This window comes from Scyliorhinus torazame, chromosome 3 (assembly GCF_047496885.1).
Source record: "Scyliorhinus torazame isolate Kashiwa2021f chromosome 3, sScyTor2.1, whole genome shotgun sequence".
In the NCBI taxonomy this organism is placed as follows: domain Eukaryota; kingdom Metazoa; phylum Chordata; class Chondrichthyes; order Carcharhiniformes; family Scyliorhinidae; genus Scyliorhinus; species Scyliorhinus torazame.
Window position 1 is genome coordinate 109156285 of NC_092709.1, and position 13033 is coordinate 109169317.

Here is a 13033-nt window from a genome sequence, read left to right on the forward strand (position 1 = left end):
AAACTAGCAACCATCCGCATATTAATGAGCGATCCCCAGGAACAATTGGAAACATTTAAGGTGAATAAGGCTAAGCCAGACTCCTCGGCGCCAGCAGGAGCCAAGACAAAGGAAGGCCAATGGACACTCAGGAACCACCCAACAATCAGGGCACGGCTCCAGTATTGGAGCAATCGATCCAAGTGATCGGAAGCTAGTCCAATCACTTGGAACCAGATACTGGGTCCACCCCGAACGGCGCGAAGCCCCTGGGGACTATAAGATAGAGTCCCGAAGTTCAATTCGTCCTTCTTGGCAGGGTCACTCAGCAGCTCGAAACAACCCTTTACAGTGACCTGCCTAGCTGCCGCATCAACCAAGTAAGTCTCCAGTCAACGCACGCTACGAGATAGGTGCTCCTAGCTACCAGTCCATACCAGCTTTGAATCCAGCAGACTCAGAATCGAACGAAAGGCCATTTGTTCCCCTGACCTGGTGGGCCAGTTCCAAAGCTAAGTATAGGCCTTTTAGTGTTAGAGATAGTCTAGTCAGTAGAGTTTTATGCATGAGTAGTGATTGACTGTGTATAATAAATGTGTTTTGATTTGAATCTTACTAATTGGTGTATTGAGTTATTGATCAGCACTTGAACTTGAACTTCGTGGCGGTATCATAAAGATACCTGGCGACTCTAGAGCAAAGGTTATAGAAACAGAGCAAATTAATTAAAGACACAATGAGCAACAAATTAAGAGCCAACCAAAGTTAGCAACATTTACTGGCGACATCTGATGGGACCCGATTTAGAAGTGGCCTCACCACTCTGGGAGAACCCAAAATTTGAATTGAGAATTCAATTGGGAACAGAAAAACCACATGTGTTCAAGCAGTTCTGATCAATCCTTATAATTCGGAAGCGTGTTAATGCATGCGTAACTAACAAGGCTATAAGGTAAAACTGATAGATTTTTGTTGCGAAAAACTGTCGGGAGTTTGTATTAGAACATAGAACATAGAAAAATACAGCACAGAACAGGCCCTTCGGGCCACGATGTTGTGCCGAACCTTTGTCCTAGATTAATCATAGATTATCATTGAATTTACAGTGCAGAAGGAGTCCATTCGGCCCATTGAGTCTGCACCGGCTCTTGGAAAGAGCACCCTACCCAAAGTCAACACCTCCACCCAACACTAAGGGCAATTTTGGACACTAAGGGCAATTTATCATGGCCAATCCACCTAACCTGCACATCTTTGGACTGTGGGGGGAAACCGGAGCACACGGAGGAAACCCACGCACACACGGGGAGAACGTGCAGACTCCGCACAGACAATGACCCAAGCCGGAATCGAACCTGGGACCCTGGAGCTGTGAAGCAATTGTGCTATCCACAATGCCACCGTGCTGCCCTTAAGAACAAATAAATCTACACTATATCATTTTACCGTAATCCATGTACCTATCCAATAGCTGCTTGAAGGTCCCTAATGTTTCCGACTCAACTACTTCCACAGGCAGTGCATTCCATGCCCCCACTACTCTCTGGGTAAAGAACCTACCTCTGACATCCCCCCTATATCTTCCACCATTCACCTTAAATTTATGTCCCCTTGTAATGGTTTGTTCCACCCAGGGAAAAGGTCTCTGACTGTCTCCTCTATCTATTCCCCTGATCATCTTATAAACCTCTATCAAGACGCCCCTCATCCTTCTCCATTCTAATGAGAAAAGGCCTAGCAACCTCAACCTTTCCTCGTAAGACCTACTCTCCATTCCAGGCAACATTCCGCAAAGTAGCGAACGCCATACCTGTGTTTACAGCACCGCCTTAGTATCCCTCGTTCCAAATTTTAAAAGAGAGCATTCAGATAGGAAAAAAGGCAATGGAGCGCCTTATGAACCCCCAGGAATTTGAGGTCGCAGCGACCAGTAGAGTAGGACAGTGTCCCATTTGGGAAGAAGAGATCAGGAAATATCTCAAAGGGAAAGGATGGCCCCTTTGGAGTGAATTCTGTGATAATGAGGAAACAGGACCCGAACGTATAGGACATACTTGGTGGGAGAACCTGTCAGAGATCCATAAGAAGAGCTTGGGAAAAGCTCACAAGCCGATGGCAATCGTGTCCTGTCTGGCACAATTGCGAGGCACGGAGGAGGTCGTTCGGACGCTCCGCAAAGAGATAGAAGAGAGACATCGAATGAGCAAGGTCGATGTTAGTGAGATCGAGAGAGAGAATATAGATTTGAGAAGGAAGTTGGCAGCAAAGGACGGAGAGGTGGATGATGCCAAGTGGGCATACCAGTCTTGTCTAGCGCAGCTGAGCAGCTTCCAAACCCAATACGATAAGGCCTATCAGGACACGCAACGTGCAGTCCTGGTAAGAGAAGAGACAGAGAAACAGGTAGAGGCATTGCAAAGGCAGTGCAGCGATCTAAAAGCAGCGTTAAGAGCACTCCACCACCACGGAGCACAGACAAAGCTCAGTGGATCATGCAAAATGCCAGAAGCAGATTGTGGAACTGCAGTCTTTGCTTTCAGTGCAAAATAGGCTTCAAAGCACCTTTGGATCCCAATTAAATGAAGAAGACTGCCCTGATTAGCAAGAACTAAACAAAACCGCGCATAGATATGTACAGGGAACATGTGTGGGAGGAAAGCCCCAAAGGAGAAAAGCACCCCAACCCCCCATAGAGCAGATAGATCAGGCACCCATGAATCCAGTGACTACCCACCGCACAGTCACAATGGAAGGAGACGCGGAATTCCTTTACACCACCCCCTTAACCGTGACCCAATTACGGGACGCGTGCGAAAAGATCACACCGTTCCTCCCCACCTCAGACCCCCACCACTTCTTTGCTAGAGTGAAGCAGCAGGCAACCATGTACGGCCTGGATGAGCGTGAGCAAGTGAAGCTCACAGTTTTAATCTTAGACCCTTCTGTTGTAGCAGCCCTTCCCGACCCACAGAATGTAGGAGTTGGCACCCTTGCAGAGATACACACGGCGATCCTAGACGCGATCGGTTATAACAGAGGTGACCCAGTAGAAGGCCTGAATAAGTGCAGGCAGAAGAAAACAGAGCACCCCACAGCGTTTGCTGGATGCCTGTGGATCCATTTTACAGCCTTTTCGGAAACTTAGACCGCGCCCATTTGTCCCCAGACAACATGGCCAAATGGACCCGCATCTCCCATGCCACAGAGGCAGAACAAAAAGCTTGTACCAATTATGACCCCACGGAAGAAGCGCACAACGAAAAGTGGGTCTTAAAAAGGTTGTCCCGCTCTTGGGAGCAATCTGTCCACAACAAACCCGCGATTAGAAAACCCGAAGAACAGCAGGCAGAGGCAGACATCCAAGCAGTTAAAGCGCACCAGAACCCCGCATGGGTGAACGAAGGCATGAACAGCCCTCCACAGAAACCACAGGAGTGTTGCAACTGTGGACAATTAGGTCACTTTGCACGAGAGTGCAATGCCCCATGAAAGCCACAGAGAGCCCAGCAGGCAGGCACCCTGAATAACAGGACAAAGCCCATACATAGTGTAAGCACCCGTTCAGACCAGACAGACATGAACGGAACTGACTGACAGTGTTCGGGCTTCCCCACTTGGGTCTGCGACACCCTTTGGGATAGGTTCGGCCGACCAGTCGTTGCAGGGAAAATATGGGGACAGCCCATCGAATTTCTCTGGGACACAGGAGGGTCCCGCACCACAATTAATTCCTCCACCATGTTCCAAAAAGACACGTGGCCCACTGCAGCCACAATCACCCTCAGCGGCTTCACAGGCCACTCACAACAGGGACACATCACAGCCCCTGTACCCATTCAAATTGGCAACATTACAACAAAACACCCCCTAGTTTTGGTCGATTTGGACCACACAGCAGAACACATTTTGGGCATTGATTTCATGAACCCCACAACCTTTCATTTGACCCAGTAAATCAATGTGTCTGGAAAATGACAAAGTCAGCAAGAGCCCCCGCAATGCTCACAGTAGGTGAGTATGCTAATAAGATTAGTGCAGTCGGCGATTTTTGATTTGACTCGACCACGATTAGTGCAGACAAACAGGTTAGGGCAGTTCTTCAGAAAAACAGGACCGCATTTGCAAGTCATGAACATGACTGTGGCAGGATGGTTGGTTCAGTTCAAATAACAGGACCTGACCCTAGACCCCGGAAGCAATATGGATTTCCCCAAGAGGCAGAGGGAGAAATCTCAAAAGTTATCGATAGCTTATTAGAACAAGGCGTACTTAGATCAGTAGCCTCTACTAATAATGCCCCGATTTGGCCAGTGAAAAAGCCCAATGGATCATGGCGACTGACCATCGATTATCGGGAACTCAACAAAGTCACCCTCGCAGCAGCCCCCACGGTAGCCACAAGTCCCGAGACCATGCTCAAACAGGGACTCAACTCACGATATTTTTCAGTTTTGGACATCAGTAACGGATTCTGGTCCATTCTATTGGCAAAGGCGTGCCAGTACAAATTTTGCCTTCACTTTTAAAAGTCAGCAGTACACGTGGACATGCCTTCCACAAGGATTCTACAACTCCCCCTCCATTTTCCACCGACAGCTGGCCAATAGTTTATCAAAATGTCCTCACCCCGAATGTCTGGTCCAGAATGTAGACGACCTACTACTGCAGACAGACACCAAGGCAGAGCACATCGCGCTTCTGTCCGAACTCCTGGAACTCCTACAGCAAATTGGATGCAAAGTGAACTCCAAGAAAGTCCAGAGTTTTAGATCCAGAGTTTTAGATCCTGTGGAGCAGGGTTTTTCGGCCTGTGAAAGGCACCTGCTCGCAGTTTTCTGGGCAGTTCAATACATTTCATATAACACCAGACTAAACCCCATCACAATCCTCACGGAACACACCCCCACACAAGTTTTACTAGACGGACGACTTAAGGACGGTAGAGTAAGCCAGATCAGAGCAGCCAGATGGACCCTTCTTTTGCAGGGACGGGACATCACTGTTAAAAGGACCAAGACCCACACTTTCCTAGCCGACAACCTTCAGCACCCAGGCACCCCCCCATGAATGTGAAATCATCTCACCGCACCACAACACAGGCCCCTGTATCGCGAAAACACCCCCCAAAAAGCTAGGTAGTTCACCCCAGAGCCCCCAGCACACAGACACGTGCGCACCTTTGAGAATATATGTGGATGGTTCTGCCACTATATTAAACGGGAGGCGCATTACAGAATGCGGCATCTATGTTGCGCCCTAGAAGAAATCTCCTTAAAACTGCCAGGACACTTAGGCGCAGAGGCGGCAGAACTCGCAGCCATTGCATACATTGTAGATCACCCAGATTCCTTCCCCGGCCCAGCAGACATATACTCGGACAGCCTCTATGTCTGTAACAGCCTCACAGAGTTCCTACCCCTGTGGAAAGCAAGAGGATTTGTTTCCGCGGACGGAAAACCCCTCCCTTCAACCCCATTGCTCCGGCACATTTTTGACAAAGCACAGGACAGGATTTTTGGCATTATTAAAGTCCGAAATCACCACCGTTCCTCCCCACCTGGAAATGTAAAAGCCGACATACTGGCTAAAGCAGGTTCCAGACATGGACATTTTTGGAACCCCCCGAAAGCGCCCAGTGAATGCAGTTCAGGTCTCACAGACAAATATCGAGGATTTAGTGCAGGCCCAGAAGCAAGATAGTAATCTCAGGGATACTTTAAAAGGAAAATTCCAGCCCCATACGATAGATTTAAAAATGCATTGACCACACATGACGGTGTGGTCCTAAAATACACCCTTTATGTGGTTCCTGAACAGGACAGGAATCAGCTTATTTGTTTGTTCCATGATAATCATGGGCATCAGGGAATTGACCCCACTACAGCCCACCTCAGGCAGCTCTGTTGGTGGCCGAATTTAAAGGAAGACATCTCGCACTATGTTGAAAATTGCCTTATCTGTGCCCAAAACAATCCGGACAGATATGTGAAGAAAGTTCAGCTTAGCCACACCCGCCCCGTTAATGGCCCCTGGACTAACCTCCAGATTGATTTTATAGGACCATTGCCCCCGAGCAGGAATGGTCACAAGTATGTGTTAGTTGTGATAGACACGTTTATGAAATGGGTAGAAGCATTCCCATCTAGAACAAACACGGCAAAGACTACCGCTAAGATTTTAACTCACCACATCTTTACGAGATGGGGACTCCCCCGTAGCATCGAATCCGACCAAGGTTCCCATTTTACAGAACGTGTCATGAAGAACATCCTCACGATATTTGGCATTACCCAAAAATTCCACATCGCATACCACCCCCAGTCAAGTGGTATCGTGGAGGGAATGAATCGGACCCTAAAGGCAACCCTCATAAAAATGGTCCAACAAAACAGCACCACTTGGGATTCAGTCCTCCCTTTTGCACTAATGTTTTTGCGTAACACTGTTTCGACATCCACAGGATACACCCCACACACTCTCATGACCGGACGCCCCATGAATGGCACAGAATTTTTATTAGGACTTGACTTGACCAGCCCCGAAGTGACGGCCCTCACACACGAGAACGCAGTAAAACAATTAATAGAGAATGTAAAAACGGCTCAGCTAGCAGCCGCAGTAAAATTAGGCACCAGGAAGAAACAGAGCAAGGCCTGTTTTGACAAAACAGTACATGCAACTGAGTTTGAAGTAGGACAGCAGGTCATGCCCTCCATTTACAACCCCAGCACGTTCCTGTCATCTAAATATTCGGGTCCGTACTCCGTTGCGGACAATGTAAGCCCCTCCGTTTATAAGATTAGGTACCCCAGTGGGAAGACCGCGTGGTTTCATATTAACCAGCTCAAGGCATATGGCTCGCAGTCTGACCACGGACATGATGTAATGCTCGACGCAACAGAACACACCCCGCCCACAGCCAACGTATCCCCACCCTCCCCCAACATGCCCACCCCATCCACAGACTAGACCTCGACTCCACCCCCGAACCCTAGACTCCGCCGTGGAACGCCCACAGACAGCAGAAGCAGCGACAGCGACTGTGACACAGGCAATAGCCACAGCACGCCTCCCTACTATCCCCATGCAACAGGACCCACACCCAGCGAATCTGATCATGATTCGAGTGATCCCTTCCTGATCACATTGCTTAACAAACCTCACCAAAGACCACTGCCCTACGATGACTACCCCGACTCCGTCCCCACAGAATTAGACACAACTATTTGGATCCATGACAATTCTCCGAAACGACGAGATGGACCCTAAGTCACACCATGCAGCTTTAGCAACCCTCATCCACGCAAGAGCATGGCATCCGGGAGAAGATGATTACATTGAGTCTGACTCCCAAAACGAGAACCCCTTTGCGACCCTGTTCGCAAATGATAACTGAGGTGTCCTGATGATGTTTTAAAAAGGAACCGCTTGGGAGAAACGGTGTCCTTTCTGATGGAACCTGCAGCACGTTTGTTCAATGTTTGTTCGTTAATGTTATCGTTAAGTGTAGTTTGTCCCAGACAACAGTTCAGAGGAACTAGTCTGTCGACAGAAAATTGTTAGAGGATCTAGTTTGTCCCAGACAACAGCTCAGAGGAACTAGTCTGTCGGCAGACAACAATCATAACTACTCTCCTGATTCGAAGGTAAACACGAGAGGCAGCCCCCACGATGACCACATTCTTACCCGTTCGGTTGCTCAGGCAGTGGAGAAACGGCATTGGTCTCCGCCCTGCCTGAGGACCCCCCCTCTGGTCAGCTACGCTCGGGTAGAGCACACACGGCATTGGTCGCCATCCTACCCGGGGATTACATCCAAATCTTACCCGCCGCGCGGCCCATACGCACCCCATTTTGGCTCGATTACAGTATTTTCTTAGATGTCTTGTCCAAATATTTGGTTTAAAACACAAAAAAAATGAGGGAGTCGCACATGGTGACCAATTATAAAGGGAAATTGGCACTAAAAGACAGACATTCTAACGTACAAGATATTAAACAAGATAGTAACGGAAACTATGCTTGATTTACAGAATTCCTGAAGATTCAGGAAGAGAGAAGAGACAAAAAGGAAGAGAAGAGAAGAAAGAAGAGAACAATGAAGACATCATACGTGTTTTTCGTCATCATTGTAATTTGTATTCGGTTACGCGCGAATGCGAACCCCTTGACCCCAACCCCCCTCGACTGTCAATGATTCACATTCCCATAGCACCCAGTGCCCAGTGGCAAGTAACAACACACCACCATGGTGTGATAAGTTTATAACGTGGTACTCCCTGTCATACGTAATTGAATCCCCTTTAGTATTAACGACATTCTGCAGCATCGTGCAGACTATCCGCATGAGAAAATGGCGAAGGAGAGCCTACCGCTCTCGCACCCCTGTATACAGGATGAGATCCCTTATTTTCGGTTTTCACCAGGCTCCCGAACCCCTTGATTAACAATAAAGGGCATTTGTTCAACGTCATTTTGTGAATAAAGACAACTGAGAGATTGTACAACTCTGAGCTTGACCGCCAAGCCAGAGGGAAATGTGAATGCTGCTCTTATTTTTGTATTGTTAGGAAGTTAGTATGATTGGATGTTTAAGTGAGTGTAGTTTATCGAAGATAGTTAGAGGTACCGTTTTTTTTCATATGTTGTACTGCATGTCCCTGTTGTGACATAGCGCCACTTAGAATTGTGAGTTAAAAATTTCTTACATAGTCATGGTCAGTGTAGAGGCCATGGAAGAGTGCTCGCTGGGTCAGGAAGTGAAGACGACGCAGTTATGTGATCTTTCAGGCTTCGCGTTAGGGATCACAAGGAGGGTGTGTAGCCACCTGGGTTGGCCACTTCCCGACTTAAAATGGAGATCCGCAAAGAATGCAGGGAAATTCAGTCAAACCAGGAAAAACTAGCAGGTGCAACGTTTCCTGTGTATTAGAACTTGCAGAAACTCAGACAGCACTGAAACTAGCAACCATCCGCATTTTAATGAGCGATCCCTGGGAACAATTGGAAACATTTAAGGTGAATAAGGCCAAGCCAGACTCCTCGGCACCAGCAGGAGCCAAGACAAAGGAAGGCCAACGGACACTCAGGAACCACCCAGCGATCAGGAAACGGCTCCAGTATTGGATAAATCGATCCAAGTGATCAGAACCTAGTCCAATCACTTGGAACCAGATACGGGGTCCGCCCCGAACGGCACGAAGCCCCTGGGGACTATAAAGTAGAGTCCCCAAGTTCAATTCATCCTTCTTGGCAGGGTCACTCAGCAGCTCGAAACAACCCTTGACAGTGACCTGCCTAGCTGCCGCATCAACCAAGTAAGTCTCCAGTCAACGCACGCTACGAGATAGGTGCTCCTAGCTACCAGTCCATACCAGCTTTGAATCCTGCAGACTCAGAATCAAACGAAAGGCCATTTGTTCCCCTGACCTGGTGGGCCAGTTCCAAAGCTAAGTATAGGCCTTTTAGTGTTAGAGATAGTCTAGTAAGTAGAGTTTTATGCATGAGTAGTGATTGACTGTGTATAATAAATGTGTTTTGATTTGAATCTTACTAATTGGTGTGTTGAGTTATTGATCAGCACTTGAACTTGAACTTCGTGGCGGTATAAAGATACCTGGCGACTCTAGAGCCAAGGTTATAGAAACAGAGCAAATTAAGTAAAGACACAACAAGCAACAAATTAAGAGCCAACCAAAGTTAGCAACAAAACCCACAGAGACATGGGGAGAATATGCAAATTCCACACAGTCACCCAAGGCCGGAATCAAACCCTGGCCCCTGGTGCTGTGAGACAGCAGTGCTTACTACTGTGCCAGCATGCCACCTTTCTGGTTTCTGGCTAACCATTGTACTGCCCTCCTCTCCTCCGCAGACCCCACCCCACCCCCCGCCACCCACGACCCCCCCCCCACCCCCACTCCCCTGCAAAATTTTGTGCTGACTGTCCCTTTAGGGGCAACACAGCAGAAGCAGGTCACTTGGCATTGATGGACTGTGAGTGCATAGTCACCTGTTGGGCTGGAGGCCTCTCTTAGGCAGAAGACTTGTAAAGACTGGGGCAGCCAGGTGTGGGCAGCTTCAGGGCAGACATGTGGCTGCTGGCCGCCGTACAAGTTCTCTTATTCATAAATACCTTTTGTGTTTCTAAAGAGTTTGAGAGCGTGCATCATTACAAGTTTCTTCAGTATTTTCTGTTTTATTTCAGACCGCCATCATGTGCAGCATATTCCCACTTTGACAAGCCATGAAGAAGGTAAGATCCGATATGATTGGGGTAAGATTGGGAGGATGTGGGGTTGCGTTAGGCCAGGGATGGGTTTTGGTTGGGATGGGGGGGGGGGGGGGTCATGTTGGCTCAAGCCCGAGGGTTGGTCTAGTTGGGTTGACCCTGGGGGAGGGGTGGATTCAGGTCGAGTTGGATCTGGGTGGAGGGTATTCTGGGATGTTGAGGAGTAGTGTTGAGGACATGTTAGTGAGGGTTGAGGAGAGTATTGGGATGGGGTTGAGCGGGTGGAGGAGTCCTCGGGGTGGTGGGTGGAGTCACGTGCGGGTTCTGAGGATGGGCTGAGTCCCGTGGTGAGGAAGGAGTGAGGGTGGTAATGGGGGTGGTGCGGAGGTTTGTGGGGGAAGTCCCATGGAGGGGTGGCGGAATCCGTGCTGCTCATTATTATGGTTACCTAGAAGCGAGAAGTGGGTTTAATTCTTCTCTCTTTTTCTGGGTAACTCCTGCTGGAGGACAGTCGGAACCACCTGAAGCTTGCGATTTAAATCACATTTTCAGATGGTTCCCAGGGCAGGGCAATTGTCCAAAGGAAATTTGAACTTCCCGGGCAATTACTGCGCAATTCACACCTGGAAAAATCCAAGGAAATCTTTGAGTTTCCCCCAGATACACTTCCCTGGTGCTCAAAGGTCACAGCCTTTTAGTTTCGTCTGATGTTCATTAAATAGCAAGTGCCGGCATTCTCCAGTATGTATCATGAAAATCACTCCATAGAAGCATGTATTTTAAAGTAGTGACAGTTGTCATATGCCTTTCAGAGACAGCTGCATTACATCACTAGAAGGGAAATGTGCTATAAGATTCAGTTATAGTTTCACTTTTGCTTTGAGCAGGGCACAACCCACAGCTCTGATATCTTCAAGCCTTATATCTATGTATAACTGTTCTTATGTGCCTCGTCTTAATAAATGAACCCACAACCTGTCCACTCAATCCTGTATGAGCAATTGGTGCCCATATCATTCTGGTAACTCAACATGGTGATCAGTGGTGGAAAGACCAATGGCAGCAATATTAATTACAGGTATGACCTGGTGAACAGCCTTACATCATGCTGCATGCATCAGCAGACCCTTGACATTTTGGTCAGACCAAGTCGCAACTTGGAGAGTGCTGAAGCACAGTTGGTGACTGTGAAGAAACGCTTTGAAGACAGAGTGCCAAGAGAGTGCTCAAATAAAGCAGATGGATCAGACATGGTGCAATTGTAGAACATAGGCTGTCAGTTCAGTGAGTGGGACAGTGTGCCAAGAGGACTAGTGCCAGTTAGCTTAATCAGCAAAGGTGAATGACCAGGGCATGGGTGGGATTGATAGTGAGTAAGGGAGGGTCTACCAAAAACAAGTCATAAAAACTGGGCCAGAGAATGTTGCGATTATAACGGGTGGCTTGACGTGTTACTAAACAGAAAGTTGAATAAAGAGCAAAGATACCATTACCCTGTAGTGCCAGATATGCGACCATATCTCATCTTTGCAGGCAGAGCTTTAGAAAACCGAGCTGGAGACCCTTATGGAGGCCGTGAAGGAGAGGAGGGTGACCCTATACGCTGGCCTGGGAAGGAGGCTGCCAGTCGGCACCGTTAGTCGCGCCTGGGCACAGGTGTCAGAGCCGGTCAGCACCGTGGGCAATGTTGTCTGGACCAGCCAGCAGACAAAAAACTGCATGACCTCCTCAGGGCAGCCACGGTGAGAAGGCAGGACTGTGCTGCCCTGTCCCACACACCCGTAACCCGAACCCTGCCCCCCCCCCCACCCGGAGGGAAGCCGATCACTCACCCTGCACCACATGCCGGTACCCATACCGACCACCATGGCCAGGAGCCCTGGCCACTGAGGTCACCAGCTGTCCACCCCCTGGGCTGCATGCATTGGACTGTCTAATACTGTTGCCTTCTGTGCTGTTTCCCCTACCCCCCCCCCCTACACTGCCCCCCCCCCCCCCCCCCCCCCCGGAGAAGGCCACGCACAACCGGCAGGAGCTGGAGAAGAGAGTAGGGGGGGCGACCCCACTTGCAGCCCCTCACCATGGCTGAGCAGAGGGCCCTGGATATAATCGGCGACCCAGAGGAAAGGGAGATTGCCGAGGTGTAGCTCAGCCATGGGCGAGGAGGTGAGACCCCGCACAGTTGCAATGATCATGACTATGGAGCATGTCCAAGGCCTGAGGTATTCTGATCAGGCACTGGCCGAGTCCCAGGACAGGGTTGCCGTCTTACAGGCAACCATGTCCCAGAGCCACCTGGATATTGCAGCAGCACTCCAGGCCTTGGCTGGGAACGTCGGCGGCATTGCCCAGGCTCTGGCTGATGTGGTGCAGACACAGAGGGAAATGGCCCAGAACCAAAAGGAGATGACGCAGTCACTGGCTGATGTGACACAGATCCAGAAGGTGGTGGCACAGTCAATGGGTGATATGGCGCAATCCCATACTCCTGTGCCCCATGGCCGTGAGCGTGCAGACCTTGGTCGAGACCAGAGCGGGCCTCCAGGGCTGGCAGAGGGCGGGGGAACCTCAGGGGATGGTTTCGCTCGCACCCCCATCCCATGGAGCAGCCCTGGGGCCATCAGGATTCCCAAGAGGTGATGGGGCCCCCACAGGGAAGGTGCCGGAACACCACAGCACCTTGGACTCCCCCTATCTTCATCTTCAGGAGGCCAAAGCACCGCTTGATCACAGACCTCGTCGCTGCATCGGTGTCGTTGTAGCGGGTCTCCGCATCGGTCTGTGGCCTCCGGATAGACATCATCAGCCATGACCGCAGAGGAT

General features: G+C 49.4%; 1 protein-coding gene across 4 annotated transcripts in view; it reads left to right on the plus strand.

The window, feature by feature from the left end:
- Nucleotides 1–13033, plus strand: part of ttc29 (tetratricopeptide repeat domain 29) — an 830052-nt gene that overhangs the window by 762878 nt on the left and 54141 nt on the right. For all 4 annotated transcript variants that reach the window (XM_072496097.1, XM_072496099.1, XM_072496098.1 and 1 more), the window contains exon 14: nt 10187–10234. In XM_072496097.1, coding sequence (XP_072352198.1) covers nt 10187–10234 — 48 coding nt within the window. The remainder of the gene's footprint in view (nt 1–10186; nt 10235–13033) is intronic.